Raw genomic sequence first — 24,832 nt, 5'->3', positions numbered from 1 at the left:
TTCTTAAGTATTCGTATAATCCATGTTCTACGGAAAAGGCTGTTTTCTGGATATCATCTGGGTGAACTTCGATCTGGTGAAAGCCAGATGCTAGGTCCAATGTTGTGAAATATTGGCATTTTCCTAGTTTGTCTAATATTTCGGTTATGTTGGGTAGTGGGTATTTGTCATCTATAGTCTTTTCATTAAGTTTTCTATAGTCGACTACTAATCTCCACTTCTGTTGTCCAGATGCATCTAATTTCTTTGGTACGATCCAAATTGGAGAGCACCAAGGAGACGTGCTGGGACGTATGATGCCTTGAGACAGCATCTTAGAAACTTGTTTTTGTACCTCCTCTTTATGACAATAGGGGTACCTGTAGCTTTTTGCATGAACGGGTAGATCATCTTTGGTTTCTATTCTATGTTTAATGACGTTCGTAAAGCTTAGATTGTCACCTTCCAAATAGAAAACACTTGGAAATTTCGAAATCAAATTGATCAATTTTCGCTTTTCTTCTATGTTTAAATGGTCGATTCGAAGCTGATTTTTCAATCTAGGATCTATTGATGTGTTATCAAATACGTATCCAGGTTCATAATTTTCAACTTTTTGCACTACTTCAAAATTATTCAATTCGGAGAAAATGAGTCGATTAGGGCTGATTTTCACTGGAACTTCACAGCAATTTTTCAAAAGAACTGTAGCTTTGTTGTCTTTTGCTGTGTAGAGTCCTGGTAGAATCATTACTTCGTCTGTTAGAGGAAGTGGATGTTCGACGAAAAAGTCGCCATTCGGTACATTAGTTTTTAGAGGTAATGGAATTTCTTCATATGCATTTAGATTGCGACTAAATGAATCGGGGTATTTTCGAAGCATGTTAACTGATGTAGTAGGAAGTTTGAGAGTATTAGATGAGGTTAAAATTTCTGCTTTTAGATTTCTGAGTGATTCGTATCCAATCAGTCCGTCGAAGTATGGATGGAATTTCAAAGCGTAAAAGGTTAGTGGTTGGTTAAACATTTCGATTTCAACACATTTGTTAATGTTGTGTTTCCCATTGATATTTTTGACTCCTGTAGGTATACAGTTTTTCAGAAAACATGTGCTAATTTTGTCAGGATCCACGTAGTTCTTGTTGGCACCAGTGTCAACTAAAAACTTTAGTTCGCCAAATTTAGTTTTCATTTTTATATAGGGTAGAAAATTATTACTGTTCATGTTTCTGGTGTTTCGGGCAATTCCATCTGAAAATTTAAGGTATCACCCTCTGGTTCAGTAACGGGTTGTTCTTCGGAACTATTATTGATATTAACTTGCTCATAATTAGTTGCATCATATTGGTAACAGTTAGATGGCTCACTATATTGACCGTAGTAATCGATTGGTTCTGTCCAATTTACTTCATGAAAATTTGGTCTATTCATATAATTTACTTTTAAACTTCTCAATGACTGGTCGATTTCCATTGGAGTGGGTTTTGGAGGACGATAGGTTCCGGAAGGAGGTTTACTAAATTGGTTAGGATTTCGGTTGAATGGATTGGATGGGCCAGGTTGTTGTGGTCTTTGAGAATGATTTGGTTGACTGGGAGAAAATGTACGTTGAAATGGTACTTGAGGTTGGAATGGAGAGAACTGTTGAGGGGTGTGCTGTAGTTGTTGTGGACGTTGGATTGGTGCGACGCGTTGGAATGGATTAGTTTGGATTGGGTAACTTGGAAACGAATTTTGTGTTACCGGAGTTTGCTGAAATCTTGAAAATGGGTTTGAAAATTTGTTTTGAAATTTGTTCCTAGTAGGGACAGGTGGGGTATAAGATTTTTGTTTGTGATAATAAAAGTTTCTTTCTTCAATACATCGTCTTAAAGCGTCTTTCAACGATGTGGGACATTGAGCACGGATGACAGTGCCTACCGGTTCATTGAGCCCTGCAAGAAACACTTTCAGGCCTATTTCCTGGTAAAATAGATTTTTCGCGGCTCTTACGTCACTGTTGTGTTCGTTTAAATTTAATTGATTTACCATAAGAGACAACATAAAAGTTATTTCCTTATAGAAATCTTCAATCTCCTTATCCGCTTGTGTAATTTTAAACAGGTCCTTTGTGAGAGATACTTCATCTCTTTTGTCGCTGTAGTGTGTAATCAGACTGTTTTTAATTTCGTCCCAGTCTGTGCTAGTGCCATAAAATTCTAGAACATTGTCAGCGTCTCCTATAATTTTGGATCTGATGGCAAGAAGCCATACAGTGTAAGCTGGAGTGTTCTTGACCTTTGAAATTTCAGGCATAAGATCATCAATAGATCTTATGAATGAATGTAATTTAATGGGCTTACCATCAAATGGTGGCAACATTCTAATAATTTGTGGGGTCTGAAGGGCTCGCAAGGCGCCTTCTACCGAATTTTGTTGCTGCACAACAGCGGCTTCTTTTGCAATTGATTGTTGGTGCGTAGCGAACGCTTCCAACTCTGCTATTCTAGAGTCGCGTTGTTGCATTATGCCTATTAATTCTCTGATCTGGGTTTCTAACTCTCCGACTTGGATAGTGATCAAGTCACGGTTCTCGTCAAACTTTGCCATTTTTACACTTGAAGTCAAAATTGATTAAAAAAAAAAGATCCTTTCAAAAAATGGTAAAAAAAAATACAGGTGAAGAGAATTTATGTTTCCTAGGATTTTTGTTTTAAATTTGGATATAAAAAAAAACTAAATTAATTATTTTTCTGTCACTATAATAGATATTTTTTTCTTATATTTTGTTATTTTGATCATTCACTTAAATCACTCTGATAATCACTTACATAAAAAAGCTTAATTCTACTTACGGTTTTATCCGATGTTCCCTCGGATGGTTAAATTGTCCGATATTCCCTCGGATGGTTCGATTGTCCAATATTCCCTCGGATGGTTCGATTGTCCGATATTCCCTCGGATGGTTCGATGTCTTCTAGCAGGTGTGAAGCTTCGTTAAAGATGATTTTGGTGTCTCGGTGAACCGCTGGTGCACTAGAATCTGTAGTTTAGGTGTTTCCTCCTTTGCTCTTCGGTAAGCCGCCGATGATTTCGGATAAGAACACTTTTCACTACACTTTAACTACTCCACGCTAGAACTGCCGACTGCGCCAGTGAAGAAGGGTGTCACCCAGACTAAGTTTTAAAAAAAGAACTTATTCGATCTACTGCCTAAAACGAACTGAACCTTTATTCAATTATTGATTACGATCAAACCTCACTACCTACTGCAATGCTTATGCTGTTGCTGTGGAAGAACTGCTGATGCCGCGGGTCCAAAGGGCTGTGGCTTCGTTTAGTGGTCTCGTTCGGTGGTTGTCCACGTAAATGCTACCTATGTTTTCAGGTGATGAAATGCTGATGCTAGACTACTGTTTCCGTTCTACTAGCTGGGCTATCGTCGTCGGTGTGGTGGACGTCGTCGTTGTTGTTGTTGTTGCCGGGAATGATGAAAATGATGATACACCAATAAAGCGATTGGTGTATGGATGATTGTTGAGGATCGGTAAGGGTTCGATCTTAACTTATATATATATATATATATATATATATATATATATATATATATATATATATATATATATATATATATATATATATATATATATATATATATATATATATATATATATATATATATGAAACGGCTACCCGACGGATTAAAATAATTTTGTGAATGAGCATGATTATGATCTTCCTGATGGGTATGATTCCTAGTCAAGAGATCGTTAACTGAGAAATGAGCATTGTTCGATACTCTACCAGGCAAATTCCGGAAACGACCCTTATCGTAACGGATATTATCTTTTATCTACCTGGCACGAGCCTCAATGACTCTCTTTCGCGAAGGACAATCCCAAAAATTGGACTTATGTTTTGCCCCGCAATTAGAGCATATAAACTTGGTGGTATCTTCCTTCACTGGACAGACGTCCTAAGCGTGAGAAGAACCTCCACAAATCATGCATTTAGCATCCATGCGACAATTTTTTGTATCATGACCCCACTTTCGGTACCGACGTCACTGAGTGGGGCTCTGGGGATTTCCTCCAGGTTTCTGGAAATGTTCCCATGTCACACGAACATCGAACAAAAGTTTTGCTTTTTCTAAAGCTTTAATATTATTTAGTTCTTTTTGTTAAAGTGAACTAAATAATATTCTTGAGAAAGCCCTTTCCGAATAATGCCAGATTGGGTTCTCTTTTTCATAATGATTACTTGGACTGGGGAAAATCCAAGTAAATCATTTATTCCATATTTGATCTCTTCGGGTGACTTATAGTCACTTGAGAGACCTTTCAAGACAACTTTGAACAAACGTTCAGTTTTTTTGTCATAAGTAAAAAGTTTGTACTTCTTCTCTTCAAGATGTTTGAGAAGAAGTTCGCGATCTTTAAAAGTTTCACTTGGATCAAAAAGCCTGGGCTAGAGGCTGCCTCGATTTGGTGTTCGGAAAATTTGTCTAGAGCATCGAACTGATTGCTCATTTCGATACAATTATTCATTTCACCCTTGGAAGAAAGTTCGCATTCCGGGGAAACGTTCTTTCTTCCGTTCTTGCCAAGTTTAGTGACAGTTTTAAATCCCACTTTTTTGGAAGGAAGTTGTGAATTCAGAGATTCACCCATACAATACAACATACAATGCGAGTGTATAAATTTTCTAACGAACTAACCTGTGATCTTATCCGACTTAACTTATGATAACAAATGTTGATTTGACAGCTGCTACGGAGTGATCCGATTTTGTTTGTACGAGTGTACGAGACGAAACAAAATGTACAAGTTAACTCAGAAAAGAAGTGTTTTATGCGAGGGAGGTCATCAATCTGACGAGTTTATCCACGGTGTTTTGCGGGTTTGATGTAATTAGTATGAATAAACGAGTTGTAACGTGAACTTTCATGCGATTTCTGGTTGTCTGGGTAGCACACGCTTGAATTATACTCTATCTGTGGTCAGGGAATTCAAGAAAATTTCCATTACGAAAAGGTTTTTAACCGACCGAGAATCGAACCCAGACACCTCCAGTCACCTATCTCCATCCCTCCTTGAAACGTATTTTGTAAAAGATCTTCGAAGATTTTTTAACGCTTGCTCTGTCTGATCTCACCACCCCTTGGAACGTAACATGATTTGCGTGTGACCCCTTTGAAGTATCTAGGCTGGTATGTGTGCCCGATACCGAATTGAATGATCATTATAAGAAAAAAACTATTTTCTCATGATAGGGATGGGAGCATATAGTGACACCCTCCCTCTCTTTGTATTGCTCCACCAATGCATATAATATCACATGTTAAGTATTATAGAGTTAATTTAAGAAATGATAAGAAACGGTCGATTTCAAGGGGTCCAGATAGTCGTAGCGGTAAACACGCAGCTATTCAGCATGACCATGCTGAGGGTCATGGGTTCGAATTCCACTGGTCGATGATCTTTTCGTAAAGGAAATTTTCTCGATTCCCAGGGCATAGAGTATCATCGTACCTGCCACACGATATACACATGCAAAAATGGTCAATCGGCAAAGAAAGCTCTCAGTTAATAACTGTGGAATTGCTCATAAGAACACTAATCTGAGAAGCAGGCTTTGTCCCAGTTGGGACGTAACGCCAGAAAGAAGAAGAAGAAGAAGAAACGGTTAACAAAATCGCACAAAGCTTTTGTTTGAAAAAAAAAACCATACACCTTTGATTTTTTTTCATATTTTGTGTAAGACTAGCTACATGTAGCACTGCAGTGATGAGAAAATTTTTAAATTCGGTGGTTGCAAACACCATGAAAATTCAGTTTTTCCGATAAAATCCAATATGGCGGCCACGTTTCAGACAGACATCACAAAAGCAAGAATAAAAAATAAAAATAGTGCAAATTGACAGAGCATCAACCTCCACACCCTGAAAACCTCCACAGAAGCAACGACTACAAATAATTGACAAAAGAAACAACGACCTCAACTAGGACAAAACGATAGACAATGCAGGTCAATCCAGACTACATCAACTATCAACTATCAACTATCTACATTTCAACTGTACTTCGCACATAATATTTCACCCATGAAAAAGGCCAAAATCCATGGCCGAAACGTAGGGCAGAATTATATAAAATCATCTACAACACCAAGACAGCCCCAATAAATAAAAAAAATAAAGACAGCCGATTAAATTGATAAATATTATTTAAATATATATTTACACGGATGACTAATTCCAATCCCGATTTCGTTGCTCGCTCCACAGAAAATTGGAACAGATTCAACGGGCCAAGTTATATTGACCAGTAAATTGTAAACCAACCAACATGTAGCAACAAAGACATTGTCATTTCCTGTTCTTGTTGCAACAATCTTGTTCCGCAACAATAGTTTTTCACATATTGAACAGAATATGAAAATGATCGCTCTCCGCTGCGTAGTGATTTTCTAGGCTTTACATTGCATTTTTGAAATATTTCTCCGTATTGGTAAACATTGCCTTATGATCGAATAACAAATATAACACAAATTTGATTTTGTCTTTAAAAAAAGTTATTAACCACGAGTTGTTTTGCATATGCCTCGATGACAATTTGATTCGCTGCTACTGTCGCATTTCGTTTTACTCCGCTCAATTTGTTTTTTTTTTTTCACACAACGCGAACCGGAACCAATTGATCCAGATTCCGTCGCGCCTATACAAAGGAGCTTGCTACAGGTTTAACGAACCTAACACTACTCATCGTCGTAAGCCAATAAAGCAATTTATAAAGTAATATTAATACAGCATTGATGCAATACAGCATTAATTCGCCCTATACTGCTATATACTGCTATTATACAGCAGCCCTATAAGCCCAATAAAACGAATTAGCGTGCTAATGGTTATTTGGGTTGTAATGTAGCGTTAATGCTTTATTGCCATGTCGCATCAATATTTTTGATATGCAGTAGAATATGTGCAATGCTATAATTCTTGTGATTGCTTGGGAAGTATGTTCCCATAATATATTGTGCTGAACAGTTAGAGGCATGAACACACCAAATTGGCTTATTCAATAAAAATTTCTATGTCAACAATAAATGACATGTGCCCAGCCAAATTTCTTTCATATCACTTCTATTTTTTGGAGAACGAATTTACCATAATCGTTCAAATATAAGGAAGTAAAAAAAATGCGTCAGTTTTATATAGGGTAAGTGAACCAGTTATGGACATACGTGATTACTTTAGTGTCTTCAAATTTTGGAAATTTTTGTTTGTTGTAGTAGTTAGATTTAAGATATATCTTGATGTTAAAGCCTTCAGAAATACCTAAAATGTGAAAGTTATCAAAATGTTACATATGGCCAAATAGGGAACCACTATGACCATAACTGGTACACTTTTCCTACTCAAATATCTTATAGCTAATACGCGTAATGTTAATATCTATATTACTTACTCTATCAGTTGTCTAAAATAAGACCGTGGGGTAAGTAGATACAGAAAAATCAATAGTCAAGTTCATTGTTATCTACAGCCTATGTGAATAATGTAATTCAAAGTTTTTATGTATTGAGTACGAGGAACTTGAAAATTTGCGCCAAATGATCCTCTTGCCGCATCATAGTGGGGTAAGTGGATCACCAATAAAACGCAGTGCGTAAATTGAGTTTTGACGATTCTGTGGGAAATTATTGACCTCCGGTTGGGGAAAACTGTTGGAAACCCATACAATATGGGTATTTTCGGAACGGGCATGACGAGGGGATGACGAAAATCGATGTCCAACGCCGTTTTGGAATCCAAAATGGCGACCTCTGGTTTGAGAAAATAATTGGGAACCCATACAATATGGGTATTTTCGGAATGGGCACGATGAAGGGATGACGAAAATCAATATCCGACGCCATTTTGGAATCCAAGATGGCGATCTCCGGTTGAAGAAAATCGTTGGAAATTCATGCAATATGAGTATTTTCGGAACGAGCACGGCGAGGGGATGTCGAAAATCAAAGTCTGACACCACTTTGGAATCCAAGATGGCGACCTCTGGTTTGGGAAAATCGTTGGAAACCCATACAATATAAGTATTTACAGAATGGGCACGACGAAGGGATGACAAAAATCGATATCCGACGCCATTTTGGAATCCAAGATAGCGACCTCTGGTTTGGGAAAATCGTTGGAAACCCATACAATATGGTTATTTTCGGAACGGGTACGGCGAGGGGATGACGAAAATCGATGTCCAACGCCATTTTGGAATCCAAGATGGCGATCTCCGGTTGAAGAAAATCGTTGGAAATTCATGCAATATGAGTATTTTCGGACCGACCTCGGCGAGGGGATGACGAAAATCAACGTCCGACGCCATTTTGGAATCCAAGACGTCGGCCTCCGGTTGGATAAAATCGTTGAAAACTCATGCAATATGGGTATTTTCGGAACGAGCATGACGAGGGAATGACGAAAATCGATGTCCAACGCCATTTTGGAATCCCAGATGGTGACCTCCAGTTGGAGAATATTGTTGACGAAAATCGATGTCTGACGCCATTTTTAAATTCAATTCACCAAAACCTCAATCAACGATGTCTGTTTGTACGCAAATTCAATTGACGTCACTTATTTAACGAAGTAAATTCATGAACATCAGTACAGATCAGTACATTGATCCATTTGCTCATATTAAGGTGAAGTAGGCCGTCATTGACATTTGTACTGGGCATCGATGATTGTGGCCAATCCGTCTCACGATTGCGAATTAAAAAATCACTAGGTTTTGCACTGACATTGCTGAAAATGTATGACGGGCTGCTTAGCCTTAATAGTTTGATTTTATGCTATAAATAAGTATCATCAATGTACAACTACTTAAGTTTTTAGATACTCAGGCCTATGTATTAGTTACGCTTTTATATCCTAATGCAAATTTTCGATGAAGATCTTAGAGGGCCAAGGACATCCGCACAAATTCATACAGTACACCGTTTGCCCAGAGGAATGGTAAGGGGCCTTTGGAGTATTTGAAAATTAACTTCTAATCACTTATTATGGCCGTAGATCTAAAGATTTTTATTCAATGGAGTCCTTGGAGCACCAAAAACATCCGTATGAATCAATAAAATATTCCGTTGACTTAAATGAATGGTTAAGAGATTGTGCCATATTAAAAAACTACCTATAGACCATTGATCACGTTTGTAGATTCAAAGGCCTATATTTAATGAAGTCTTTGGAGGACCTAGGATATCGGTACAAATAATAACAATACTCATTTTACTGATACATATAGATAAGGGCTTGTGCCGTATCAAAAAAGCATCTATTGATAATTGGTTACGCTTGTAGATCCTAAGACCTATATTCGATATAGATCTTGGTGGACCTATGACATCCACACAAATTAATACAATACACTGTTTACTCACATGAATGCCCAGGGGTCTGTGAAGTAATTGAAAAGTAACCTCTAATCTCTTATTACGGTCGTAGATCTCAAGGCCTATATTCAATGGAGTCCTTGGAGGACCTAGGACATCCGCACAAATCAAAACAATACACCGTTTACTCACATGAATGGTTGGGGGCCTGTGGAGTATTTGAAAATTAATCTCTTATCGCTTATTACGATCGTAGATCCCAAGGCCTATATGCAATGGAGTCCTTGGAGGACCTAGGGCATCCGCACAAATCAAAACAATACACCGTTTACTCACATGAATGGTTAGGGGCCTGTGCCGTATCAAAAAAACATCACAGGATCGCTTAATATGCCAGTACATTGCAGGTATATATTCCAGGAAGTTTTTGGATGAACTAGAACACCTGTTGTACTCACTTAGTTACCAAAACTTGGATCTGACAATATAAATGCTTCTTTAAATTATAACAATCTTCTAGGGTCCAGTGTTGTGAGACATTCTCATGCATAGAAATGATAAATTGATCTCCGTTAACCCATGTTGAATCATATGCCCAAACTCCAAAGAGTTCTTGGAAGACCTTAACTTGCACACATTCTAGTTTGATCAAGAACCCAATGTATCAATAACATGTTGATGATACTATAAGAGCATAGTTTTCTAAATAATATAAATTAATTTCATACAAGTAGACTCCAAACGGCAAAACCTCATTTTACGAACTGAGCTCCCTCGTTTTACGCACTGATTCAATTTACGCACCAACTCAATTTACGCACCCCCGATCTAGTTCGCAAATTGAGGTTATAGTGTACTAAGAATGATAATGCTCTCGTTCTTGTTCTAAGTGCTAGTTATGTTATGTTTTGATACTTTAAAATTAAAAGTGTCTTTATTTTATCAAAATATTATTAAAACTATTTACACATTAGTTTACACTAATTCGAACAAAAAAAAACATTCTAGCTAGAATAATTTGGAGAAAATTCTTCAATATAAACACAAAAGTTATAATGAAGTATTGTAGGATTATTCCTAACAATGTTTTCGAAAAACACTCGTAGTTTAGTTATATTAGTTACATTTATTTTTGTTAAACAAACTGAAATTTTCTAATTCTATTTCTTAATGTATTTGTATCATTCGTCTAGAACAGTTTATATGGTCAATTAAGGTACCGTCAAACGGGGCTTCTTTTGACATTATTTCCACATTATTTAACTTTGAGGACTTGTAGCCCTTAAAGTTATGGATAGATTTCGATATTTTTTACATATATCTAAGTTGTATATATGCTTAGTAAATGTGCAAAATATGGAAAAAAATCATCAAGAAATAAAAAAAAAGTTGCTTGAATAGCGAAAAAATGTGTCCTTCATTACAAAAAAGGGGCTACTTTGGACACTTTTGAAAATCAATGCGATTTTATAATAAAATGATTTTTTCTCATAAATTTCACACTTATTCTAAAGATGATTGTTCATTATGATGTTTTACAAAGTTTTTTCATCGATAAACATGATTTAAAAAAAATGTAAAGCTCAGCAAATCACACATTTTTAACACTTTTCTGCAAAACATGCTATTTACATTTTTTTTAATTTGTAACTTCAAGTTAACTTCCTTCTACATCGAGCTGTCAGCTACTGCTGTAAGTACCAAGTACTGCGATGATTAACTAGTTTTGTACAAAAACATTCATTCTGATTCTTAATGTTATTTGATTGGTATGTAGCAGGATCTCATTGATGATTAACTAGTTTTGTACAAAAACATTCATTCTGATTCTTAATGTTATTTGATTGGTATGTAGCAGGATCTCATTGATTCCTGTAACTAAAGGTAATTTATATTTGAAGTGCAATTTATGAAGTATCAGAATAATGTTTCGCGGGATCAGAAACAATTAACATTTTGCTTATCCTGGAAACTCTTTGGTTTTAAATAATTTTGAGATGGCATAAGAGTTGTTTATTTGTAGCATATGAAGGAAGCAATTGCTCTGTACTGCGGATTCATGTAAAATATTACCTAACATTTTCTTTTAAAGATTTTGTTGTAAGTTTGCTGTTTATTTGTATTGAAATAAATATTTTGTATAGTTATTCATTATTTTGAATCTTTTGTTTATTATTCTGTGTTGTAAGATATACAAACCAGCACTTTAAAATAAACAAAGAATCGTAAAATCAAGACCATTTATCAATTATGTTTACGAAAAAACAAATTTCAATAGAAAATTCTCAAAACATTCTATGTAACATGACAGTTCGATAGTTTTGTGATGCTCACAACAACTTTGCACGATATGTGAATCATTTAAACAATGTTTACATTGCAAATGTTGTGTACCTTGTAAAAATTTGTTAGGAGTTTTTGATATAATTTCTTGTTTGTACTATTGTTGTTCCAAAAAATATTCATGCTTAGTTGTAGAGCAGATATTGGTTAATTATAGTGATGAAGACACAAAATAGCTCAGATCAATATTTATGCTGCAAATAAATCCAAAAAGTGAATGTTTGAAGTAGCCCCCTGAATCAAAAGTAGCCCCGTCCGACGGTACGATAATATGTTTTCAATTGGAAAATTTGTATGTTTTGCTCTTTTGCAGCTTAGCTTTAATAAACCACGAAAAGTTTTGTTTGAATTATGGAACATTCATTCTCTCATATTTTCTCATAACAGAAAAATTAAAATAATTTGTAGCTGTATTAATTTAAATTTTCTGTAGTCAATTGAAAAAATTTAAGCTGGTAATGGTAAAAAGTAAAAAAAAAAAAAACAACATTTGCGTCCATTTAAACTTACTTAAATTATCGTAAGCAATCAATCAATAAATGATAATAATACTTGATCCACTTACCCCACCCCGTTAAAAAGTAAGGGTAAGTGTACCATGTCCAATATATCTGTATTTACTTATAAAAATCACACATTTTTATTTGTGATTTAATCAATTAGAACGGAAATATTCACCATGCGTTGAAAAAACTGGTAGAATTTGATTTCAGGCAGAGATACAATGGATTTTTGATTGACGGACAATTTTGAAATTAATTTATTTTTGCAGTTAACAAGTTTGCTTGTGTTAGTGTACATGTAATACCAGTTTTGCATCAGTATCAGCGTGGACGTAAGAACATAACCTAAAACAAAGGTGGGCTTCGTAGCCGTGCGGTTAGTGTCACCAGGCATTTAGTCGCATCGTGCTAGGGAGTGTGGGTTCGATTCCCGCCTCAGGCCGGTAAACTTTTCGTGAGGACTGTTTTCCGACTGTGCCACTGAGCGTTGCATGCTAGTCCGTTGTCTAGTGTGGTGCTTCCTTCAAAGGGCATAAATGCCCACTGGAAGCATTAACGTGTCAGTGTCTTTTTTAAAAAGCAATGCACAATGGTTCGAAGGCGACAAAAACCTCAAAAATCAAAGTTGTTTTCTCCGAACGGTTATTTTTTTTGCCGACTTTCTTAACATATTGGTGGTTTGAATCCAAAGTTTGAAGCAGATTCAGTGCATTTTGAATTTTATACAGCTGTTTGAGTAGACCGTGGACATGATTTTTCAAGAAAACTAATAATTGCGATCCAAAATTCACAACCTATTTACGATTTTAATGAGAGTTCAAATCACAATGGTATATTCAGAGAAGTTACTTGTATATACATAAAGTACCGTCGTTGGGGGTGAGAATGGGTCAAAACGGGATATGAACGATTTATTTATTGAATAACTATCGCAATGTAACTCCAATAAACTTCAAATTTGGTGTGTATGTACTTTGATGGTTCATTAACAACTGTTCTAAAAATTAAAGAACAATATTTATTCACAGCGGTACCACAAGTGAATGAAAAATAACCCAATCTCACCCCATAGAGGGGGTGACATTGGGTCACTGAAATTGAAATAACTTGTTTTTGAAAATATGATTGCAAAACCATTCAGAGCTGAAAAATATTGATGAAATACGATGCAAACAAGAAGAAAAGACATCTAAGATGTTTCACAAATATAATAAACTCGCTTAAAAGAATGATTATAGCAAAAAATTGAAGAGCTATGAGAAAAAATATGTAAACCCAGCAGTTATCGTCAAGTTTACATAAATTTTCTTGTTTTTCCCTCAAATTGTCTTCCAAGTCTCATCCCCATTGCCATAAATTTTATTCAGTTTCCCCAATGGTTTACTGAAACAGTGTTTATTTCAAACCTTTGCAAATAGTTAAATTTCGGTGCGACATTCCACGATCAATACATTTCAGGCAGATGTTGACGAAATAATCCCGGTATTTCAGCGTTCCAACTCATTTGTTCTTCCATGAAATGTTTCTGTAATATGAAAACACTAATAGATAATTAAATTTAAAAAAATCCATTTGATAAAATTTTACAATGTTGCTGCTCACGTAACACAGTTGCTAGTTTGAGAAGTTGTCAAAATGCGTTGCATTGTTATTCAATGCATGGAATATTCAAGTAGACTTGTTTGATGTTTCAGAGATGCTGTATTTAGAAAGAATTAACACATCTTATTGAAAAAAGAGAACACCCGGCACCGTTAAATGTCAAATAAGTGGACTTGCAATTTCATTTACTATCGGTCTTGCTTGACCCAATCTCACCCCCATTTTTGATGTTTTAGACACCGTACCGAAAAAAAAGAAATTTTTGTGGAAAAATCAAATAGATTCCGGAAAATACGTATGAAGTGTAATCAAAAGACTTTCAATCTTCTACTAATATAACGATAGAGGTTAAAGTACATGCGTGATACTTTGCACAGGAGAAATTTAATGTTGTAAATTTTATCTAGTTTCAACATAAAAGTTTATCTATATAGTAAACAAAAATTACTATTTCTAAAAATGTATATTGTGATTAATTACATGTTAGAATATGTTCCCTAACGTATGAATTATTAATTTTAGTAATATCAGCGTTATTAGCTGAAATATTTCATAAATAATATTTTTCCGTTTTGACCCAATCTCACCCCCTAGACCCATTGTCACCCCCATCGACGGTAGCCTGAGTTAAATAAAACTTTTCATTGAATTTACACAAAGTATGTTAAGGCAAAAAATTCTTAAAAAAACTTATTTTTTTTTTTCATAAAAGTGCCCTAAGACATTTGTAGCCCGCGAATGCCCGCGATGAGAATAAGCTCATTCGAAAGCTTAAAACAAGAGCTTTCAAGTAGAGTACAAATTATTTTGCGAAAATTTGCGATAGACCACTTTCAACGCGTTTGAAGGTGTACTGCAATTTTAACTTAATAATAAAAATCCTGTGATTCTCTAGTACGTGCATTGCAATCATAGTAGCCATGAATTGCATCCCGAGAACGAACGAATAACTCGCACCTATCTACTTCTTCATTTTCTTGCTGGCGTTACATTCCAGCTGACACAAAGCATGCTTCTCAGCTTAGTGTTTTTTATGAGCACTACCGCAGTTATTAACTCAGAACTTTCTTTGCCGATTGAGCATTTTTGCTTGCCCTGGGAAGTAGAGAAAATTTACTTTACGAAAAGATCCTCGACCGGTGGAATTCAAACCCACGATTCTCAGCTTGGTCTTGCTGAATAGCTGCACGTTTACCGCTACGGCTGTCTGGGCCCCTATGCATATAATTTTTTATATTATACCTTTTTTGAATATTGTCAACATCTCTATTTGGTATTATTGTGGTATTGAAGTACTTTTGATTAAAATTTGAACTGTTACTTAATAAATTCACTAAATAAAATAACACAAGTTATCTCGGCTTATTAAAAAGGTCGAACTAATTCCTTCGAAATAAAGCCTCCAGCCTCCAGACATATTAGAAGAATCATTCCCTACGTGGACTTGTTTTTGCTGCCAAAATAATTTTGAAAACAGACTGAAGCTATACACATGACAATCGTCCTGAAACTGATGAAATTGATATTACTTGCATTGAGGCAGGATTAGATCTGAGATATTAATGGACAAATTCGCATTAATTCTCTACAGTTTTTCAGAAATCACATGAATTTCAACATATATTTTTGAGTGATTTTTCAAATCACGAGTTCAGCGTAGTGATTTTGTTTACAAATTCGAATAAAATACATATTAAAAAAGTAAAGTCGTAAAGTTAGGCGAGATGATCAAATTTGCTGATGATGATTTTTGTGTAGAGCTACCATATTTTTGGATAAATCATAATAGTTAAGGAATAGTTTTTCGTCAGAAATTTCACTTCGTTCTAGTTGTTTTTTACTATTTAAGCTGTGCACGGAAACAATACTCAAAAATATATATTGAAATGCAAGTAATGCCTTCAATTAAATCCACCGATAAATAACTGAGAATTAGCGTGCCCAAGTAGACAATTTTGCAAGGAAAATTGAAAAACTTACAAATATATTGTCCAAACTTGTATACTCTAGTTATCAGTCTAAACCGAGAAATTTTTGAAAATAAAAGCCCATAATGCTTATATTTGCTATAAAATATGCTAATTATATGATTTCAGCTATTTTAAAGAAAGTTTGAGGTTTTGTCCGACATTTGTTCTGCATCGAAACATTGTGTAATGGTGCGAAAACATTCAACATATTCAAGTTTTTATGCTTAATATGGACAAATGATCCACTGATACACTTCCCCCACTGTACCTTATAGCAAATTTCACCAACCCCAGTTATATAATCTTATTGTGTATGTCATATGCTTCGCGTTAAGTTAAACTAGACTAGGCGATTTGGCCTTACGCTAAGCATTCAGTTCTTGCATACGCTGGGGATTCAGTCACAGATCATTTTATTTTGTTGGTTAGAATTGGTTATTGCTGGTCCTAGTTGTTTTCTGGAAGTACGAAATGATATCTTGCCTACTGCCAATCCGGAAACAGCCGTTTTGATTACTTCTGTGGAAAATGATTCCGAAAGTTATTGTATAGAGATTTTAGAGAATCCCGTTTAGTGGATAACAAAAAAATTGTACCACAATTATATCAAAATTTGTTACAGTTTTTTTTTGCTGAGATTTATTTGTTATAAGTCAAGTCAGTTATGGAAGATAACACAATGAATTATATTTTTGTTCATTTTATTATAAAATGAGTAAATTTTTTGTGTTAAATATTTATCTTTAATTTTTTTCAATGTATATGAAATTTTGTCATAAATTTTGATCTGAGTCAAAATTGTAACATATGTTGTTACGAAAAACGTCTTATCTTAGTATAAACTTCTGTTGAATCCGCTGGTCAGGATACTTCTGGAGAGACTTCTGTATAAGTTACCTTAGAAACTTACCTTGGAGACTACATAATATGTAAAAACTTCTGTTGTATATTGTATAAAAACGTTTGTAGATGCCTTTGAAGAATTTTGTGAAGACCTCTGTTCAGACTCGATAAGTCAAGTTTAGTACACGACACGCAAGTCTGCTTTACAGTTGAGCTCTTATTAATACATATTTAGTTTTCAATCCTTGTTATTTTTTTCCATTGAACACTTCCTTGTCCTAGAAATAAGGCTACCTTGTACCTAAAGGATTTCGTCGAACTAAATAAAATTACATTACAATACGCTTATCTGTCAAAGGATAGAAACTCTAGTGGATTTTAATGGTATAGTACTAAATTCAATTTTCATTTACTTTACTGAGGAAGTACTATTAAAACACTAAAAAAATGGCACTGTCTCATTGGCGATGTAGCATTACGTTTCAAAGCTGTCAGGTTTAATTTTAAAATACGAGCTATGTAAAACAATTTCAGTATGTCTAATTTCAAATACTTATGATCAATACGCTACTCATGGTAAGATTCCTTATATGCTTACGATGTAGTAAGTTCATATTAGTGTGAGTTTGCTATATTTGATTTAATGACATGACACCAACACTTAATAGCATGTGACAGGTTAGACAAGGGGCAGACATAATGAGTGTGGATGAAGCAATGTAGGCCATTCCTCCTACAATTAACTGCAATTTTTCATGTAGAGTTCCTCCTCCAACTGATAATTGCCGCTGGCTTGAAGAGCTTTCATATGGTTGTCGGGTATGAATAGCAAACATATGAATGTGGTTGGAGCGAAATGCTGTCATTCACATAAAATGCTCAATGTTAAACAAGCTCTCGCTTGTTGGATTTCCATCGCAGCTGCCTTAATTATCATCACGAGGGACACTCATTTGAAAGTGCACGTAGGATACAATTATAACCTATGTGGCGCTTACGGAATTCCCACTAGCTCAATAAACGCAACCCTTACGCTTCATGTTATAAAGGCCAAGTTATTCGAGCGTTTCATCCCGTTCTATTTTCAGTTCCGCCGGATCGGCCTGTTATCTACGACGCCAGGCGACGGGAGAAGACCAACACTGTTGAACCGTACAGCGAAGGCAGCGATATACAGCTGGTTTGTGAGGTGAAAGGAGGTAAGTGGTCCTTAGGTACAGTGGATTGAATGGCCAAAATTGTGAAATTTTTCCTATGGTACGGTTAAACGTTGACAGGGTGTCCGAAAATTTCACTTTTTCGGAAAATTTGGAGACTCAACTTCCTAATGGTAGCTAAAGATGTAACAATCAAACTTTTGTACGGGGAGAGCTCCAAGAAATTACGTTTAAAGCTTGTCCCCGTGACTTAAAAGAAGTCCGATTTTCGTGACAATTATAAAATATACCGCAATACCAATTATTTTCAAATGATTGGTGGGCTTCTCAGGATCTGGATCCTTCCTAAATATCCAATATTACGAAAAGCTTACAGCATTTTTCGTTAATTTAGAGCAAAGATCTTACATAATACACAATTTTCAAATATAGTACTAGCATTATTCTGATACCAAATCTGGAAAATATTAAATATATGTGTTGAACATGCAGTATTTACCTAATAGTTTGGATCCTGAAAGGCCCGCAAAAAATAGTGAAATAAAAACTATACCATAAATATTCTTTTTTAACATTTGTCACCAAAATTAGACTTTTCTTGTTAAAAATTTAAATAGGATAACCTCAAAACGTCATTTTTTAGATTTACCACATACAAAAGTTCGTTGTAACATTATTAGTTTTTATTTGGAGGTTGAGCTTCATGTTTTCTGACAAAATAAAATTTTGGGACACTCTTGTGGACACAGCTTTCAACTTTGGCTTTTCGAATACCTAAAATCCGCTTTGGCAAAGAAGTTTATGTAACTATTTGATGGGTTTTATTCACTCTGTTATTTGTGGTTCATCAGGACGACCCCGACCGAATGTGACATGGTACCTGGACAACATGGTGATAGACGAATCGTACGAAACGCGTCCGGACGGTACGACAGTCAATCATCTCTCATATCCGAACATTGGGCGGCAACATCTGGACGCTCGATTGATGTGCGTGGCTAGCAACACCAATCTGACGCCTCCGAATAACAAGGTTGTGGTGCTGGACGTTAATCGTAAGTATTGCACTTTCCAATCCCATGCTGACCGGTTTTGAATAGCGTTGAAATAATTTTTGTATCCTGTCCGGATTTCTGTAATCTACTTCTATTCCGTTCTACAGTGAAACCGGTTGCCGTACACATCATGGTGAAGGAGAAATTTGTGTCTGCTGACAAGCATTATGACATCGAATGTAAAAGTTCTGGGTCCAGACCAGCTGCAACCATTACCTGGCATAAAGGAGGAGACAAAATTGTTAAATCCAGCAAAAATGTGAGTTATGTTTTATGAAAAATGGTTTATTTCCCATGTGTTGACCGGGTATATTTTTAAGTGTTTATTGATTTTTGATGGTGCAAATCTGAGAATGAAACTCGACAATTAGTAGGGTTAACAGGTATAACACGCCCCCTAAGGAAAAACTGCACTATCGCAGTTGCAAATGCAATACTTCTACAGTTTTTGGTGTCAAAGTGTTATTTACTTAGTTGGGCATGCGTGCAATTTTCTCTTGCCAGGTAGCTTCTAAAAATAGTGCAAGACGTTTTCTGTATATGGTCCAAATCTTGACGTTTCAAAACAAACCTGGCAATATGCCCCACCCGTACAAGATGAAAAGAAAAATGACAAGAACCCATTTACAAGAAATGGTCGGGTCCCAAACCCGACTCGAGCCCGAATCCGAACCCGACTGGTTGAAAATGTCGGGTTTGGAGGTTACAGAACTATCGGGTACGGGTCGGATTCGGGCTTGAAAAAGCTGGGTTTATTCGAGTTTGGGTCGAGTTTGGTGAGGATTGTGAACAGAGTAACTACATGACATCAGAACCGGTGAATTTATCATTTCTTTGAACTCGGGTTTTATTCGGGGTTTTCTTACAAAAAATGGGTTTCGGGTCGGATTCGGGTTTGAAAAGCAATTTTTTCGTGCTCAGGGTGCCGAGGGTTTGTTTTTAAATTATTGACTCGGGTTTAAGCCGGGTCCGGGTTTGAAGAGATAGAAGAAACCGGGTACGGGTCAGGTTCGGATATCGAAAACCCGACCATCTCTACCACCTACCACATCTCTTCACAAAAGCAATTATGATATGTTGCACAACCAAGGGACTGGCAGCACTATACCAACCAACACGTTGTTGCCGTAACCAGCATTAGAAGGCTCAAGCCAAAGGCCCAAGCTGACAGCCAGCCTCATGCACAGTGTTGCGCAGTTTTGATGCTGGCTACGACAACATCATAATCCGCCGGTCCCTTGTGCACAACACTTCAGTGCGATGTCCAGCAAGATCTTCAAAGTTCATTACGAACAAGATAGTTACAGAATCTATAAATTAACCTTACTTGTGCATTTTTGGCCAATCGACGCGGTAAATGAGCTGTATCTTTGTAGAGAAAAGAGATAGAAATCTGCAATTTTCTGACTTTCCCTAACTTCTGAAAATGACCTTTAGAAGCGGCGTCACAAAAAATGTGACACATTATGCATTAAGGGTCAAAAATAGTTAACATTAACATTAACAACTTAAAAGATCTGCCGCTACACGGAATGTTATTTATGTATGCCGATGATATTGTACTCATCTATGCTGCGGCTTCCTGCAAGGAACTTGAACGGTTGATCAATGAAGACCTGACTGCTTTGCATGTGTGGATGAATCAACACAAGCTCACTGTGAACATTTCGAAAACGAAGTACATGTTGTTCAACGTGTCAAAAATGAGCAACATTGAAGTTTTGTACGATGACAACTGCATCGAAAGGACGGAAGTATTCAAATACTTGGGGGTGCTAATGGATGAGAAGCTCAAGTGGAATGAACACATTAGTAAACTGTGCGCAAAACTAGCTCAAACTGCTGGTGTTTTCAGAAGAATTTCTGATCTTGTGCCTCTAGAAACGAAACGCTACCTTTACTACACTTTATTCCATATTCACTTAACTTATGGAATATTAGTGTGGGGAACAACTAACAAAACCGCATTAAAATCCCTGCAAAAAATTCAGAACAAGGCTATCAAAAACTTATTCGGCTATCACCGTAGAACATCAACTGTTTTCATTCACGCAAAACACAGTTTACTGAGCGTCGAAAGTTTGTACGCTAGCGCTGCCTGTGCACATGTACATCGTATTCTACACGGCTCCGTACACACAAACACAACTCTCAGCCGTCTGCATGATCAGCATCATCACAATACGAGAGGAAGAGATCGATTGATATCCCGAAGGCGATGTACGACGACGTTTGGACAGAAATCAGCGATCAATAGAGCAACAGCACTTTACAATAATCTCCAACAAGATATTAAAATTCTCTCGCAAAATTGTTTTAAAATCAAACTGAAAACCATTCTTTTGAATAATCAGTCCAGTATTTAATGTTAATGTGTCTCAACTTTTTGAATGTTGGTCAATTGTTCAGCAATTTCTTATATTTATCTTATATTTTGTATGTCGAAATAACTAAAAGCCTACATGTATGTATTTGTACTCTAATCAGTCTCTAAGAGCCAAAGGCTCAAAGACAAAATAAAATCAATAAATAAATAAATAAATAAAAATAAAAATTACCCATGGCTAATAAACGCTCTCAAAAATCCATTTTTTAACCGATTTTTGTTTTTTTAGCTTTACATGAAAGATATGGAACTCTTAAATAAAACCCTTGATTTTTTTATGAGTATGGTCATTCTGGGCACGAGGGCACAAGGGAACCTGGAATCTGTTTCAGAATGAACTGGCGTAGGGGAAGGGGTGGTAAAATGAACACCTTAAGGATATCATCTTGTATCCGATAGAAAAACGAGGAATTTGTATAGTTTTATCTCACAACATCAAAAATAGGGATGTTATCTATAGCAGCGAAATGAATTCAGACTAAGATAGCATAATTTTCACATATTTTTATCGCTAGCAAAAAACGATGCAAATGTTCATTTTACCTGCACTATGTGGGTAAAATGAACAGCTGTTGGTGGTAAAATGAACACCATGCAAAAAACGTGAGCAAAACAAATATATTTGAAAATTTTCATTGTATTCTCATAAATATATTCATTACTGATTGTAACCCATTCAAAAAGAAATCTAAAGGTATCAGATTTGACATCATATCATAACGATATTCACCTCATTGAAAAACCTCAAGACTCCCGAGCCAAACGTTACGTCAGTTCTTATTTTTAAACGTGGTTTTCTAAAATCTTAGTTTTCGTGGATATTTTCACTTCAATTGACCTCCGTATCAACCCAAACACTCTGATTTATGCTCAAAATCGTCCGTGCGTAATGAAAATTCATTGAAATTCGTTTTTTTTTTTGTAAAAGGCACGGTGTTTATTTTACCATCCCTGTTCATTTTTTCACCACTTCCCCTATATCATATGTCGAGAAAACTTCCAACGCAGAAAGATCATCTACCAGTGGGATTCGAACTCATGCCACTTAGGATGGTCTAGCTGAAAAGCTGCGTTTTTACCGCTGGGCCTCCCAAACATAAAATTATAACTGTGATTTTATGGCTTTCTCAGTCTAGGGAAATCAAAACGGAAAGTTTCCGTTTCGATTTCCATCGACTGAGAAAGCCATAAAATCACAGTTAAAATCAAATTAAAGTCAGCTCTCCATAACTCGATATTGATGGGACCATAGAGTAAGGGAGGTTCACAATAAAAGATAGAGTTACTGTGCACGTGCTGTAGCCGTGTGTGCAGGAGCCACAGGATCCAAGATAATCTCTACTGCAATCCTTACAACGATTTCTCCAGAGATTCCACAAGCGGTTTCCCTGGAATTCATCCAGGAAGAAAGTTTGTTCACTACCAGATCGGTTCCGATAGAGCTCCAGAATTACCTTCAGCAATTTGTTCTGTAATTTTTCAAGTAGTTCCTCCAGGGATTCCTTCAAGAATAGTTCCAGGAATATTTGCAGGGATATTTCCACAGATTTTACGTCAAAAGTTTCTGCCGAAATGTTACTCCATAGATTCCTATAGTAAAATCTTAACTAGAATTTTGCAAGAAATGTCTCCAAGCATTCCTCAGGGAACATTTTCCAGAGATTACTTTTGGGACTCCCCCTGCTATTCCTCCAAAATTTCTTTCAGGGCACGACCAGAACTATAGAGTGTCCCAGAAAGTATGGGCACGACTTCGATAATGAAAATCATAGTACTTTTCCAAACAATTAAATATTTTTATATTTTTGTATTTTTCTATAGGCTATTTCAACCAGACATTCACAGATAAATTTGTTTGATTTAATAATAATCGTTTACATTGAAATTTTTGATTTAAGAAAATCAATTCTTATCCGGTCAGCACAAACTTTACATTTTGTTTTTGTTGAAAAATAACTAGTAAAATATGTTTTTATAGAAATCTTTCGCCATGGTGAGTTCAAGTACATTGTATCAAGGATGTTTTGCATAATTTTTTGTTTGAAATTTTATTTGGCTTTGTAAGAGAATACTTGAAAAATGATAAAATTCGAAAAATCTCGTATTTATTTCTCCACAAAAGACAACATCACGAAGTTATAGCTCTTCGGGTATTTTAAATAGTAATGAAAATAATACATTTCAGATTTACTATAGGATAATCCCTATTCTCTTGGAAAGGCAACTTTAATTTTTGATTTATTCATGTTTTTAAGTAAATATAAGGATTTGTTTTTTTTACCATTTTCAAATCGACCATCACATTTTTAGTTTCAATACAAATATTATATGCTTAAGTTTAAAATTTCAATTAGAATAAGTGATAATCTGATCAATTATCATATCTTCGCTGATGAATATATTTTTCAGATTTTTATTTTACGCACTCTCTGACATAGAACAAATATTGTAAAACAAAGTCGCTCAAAAATATCGCGTTTGTGAAAGACTAATAAGAGATGCTTCAAAGAAATGTTATGTAATCAACACATTATCAATTGAATTATTCATTGAAAAATCGCAATTTACTCTTGTTGGGTACAGTAAACAAATGTGTAAAAATGAGATTTTTATATAAACTAGTCTTGGCAGTATTGTGAAGTCGTGCCCATAGTTTCTGGAACACCCTATACTTAATAAGGTTATTACACATAGTAACAAAAGCTGTTAAAAATAAAAGAAGTAAATATAATTATGTTATCAAGACGGCTTTGTTCTTTTCTTGTCTCAATTTTTGTAATAGATTTATTACAACATTACAACATGGCATTTGTGAGTTGGTTGTAAATAACACCTTAAGTTATGAACAGAAACAAAATTTGCAATAACTACTAACGGTACATGTTTTATAACAACTGATGATTTCTCCAGAATCTGCTTTGGTATTATTCTGATATTATTCCTGAGATTTCATGCAGGATCACTACAATAATTCATCTAGGGATTTTACAAGAAATAACTTCATGATACAGACTTCTGAAGAGTTTAAGGCGAAGTAGGCCGTCATTGAAATTTGTACGTGTCGTTGACGATCAATTCATAATTAATTCATCTCATGGTTTTTAATAATTGGTTTTGCACTGACACAGCTGAAAAAGTATCAGCATACTTTATGCATGTAAGCGCGTACAGTGATACTTTTTCAAGTCAATATAAACTATCAAGACTGAATTTTATCACTTTGAAATGCAAGCTGAAAAGTTATCATTGTTGCCAAATCGATTGACGGGCTACTTAGCCTTAAGGAATTCTTTAAGGCATGCACCCAGGAAAATTTATTTATTTATTTCGTCAAGCATAGGTAGACTACATACAATAATTACAATACTTTCTTACATGCTATGGATTACTTCTATTGTTCTTTAGTTGTGTTTTAAGCTGCTCTTTGGACATATTAATGCCAATGAATTCGCAATGTACATTATACTGACGCATCATACGGTTTATTGGTCCGTTTGAGCATAATGCGTTCTGCATGATTTTTCTGAAAATAATTTTCTTGTTCTTAAATGCCGAGAGGGTGTGTAGAAGTTCAGTTGAGAAAGAAGTGCAGCAGAGTCTACACGGTTCGAAATAATGTTGTTTA

The 24,832-nt window shown here is 35.6% G+C and overlaps 1 protein-coding gene across 1 annotated transcript in view; it reads left to right on the top strand.

Moving 5' to 3' along the window:
• Nucleotides 1-24,832, top strand: part of LOC5570293 (hemicentin-1) — a 409,353-nt gene that overhangs the window by 226,724 nt on the left and 157,797 nt on the right. Inside the window, exons 4-6 of the mRNA XM_021853033.1 lie at nt 17,698-17,808; nt 18,618-18,821; nt 18,929-19,080. Coding sequence (XP_021708725.1) covers nt 17,698-17,808; nt 18,618-18,821; nt 18,929-19,080 — 467 coding nt within the window. The remainder of the gene's footprint in view (nt 1-17,697; nt 17,809-18,617; nt 18,822-18,928; nt 19,081-24,832) is intronic.

The sequence above is a fragment of the Aedes aegypti genome, chromosome 1 (genome assembly GCF_002204515.2).
Source record: "Aedes aegypti strain LVP_AGWG chromosome 1, AaegL5.0 Primary Assembly, whole genome shotgun sequence".
NCBI lineage: Eukaryota > Metazoa > Arthropoda > Insecta > Diptera > Culicidae > Aedes > Aedes aegypti.
Note: the sequence above shows the minus strand (reverse complement) of the source record. Positions and strands in the feature narration are given on the sequence as shown.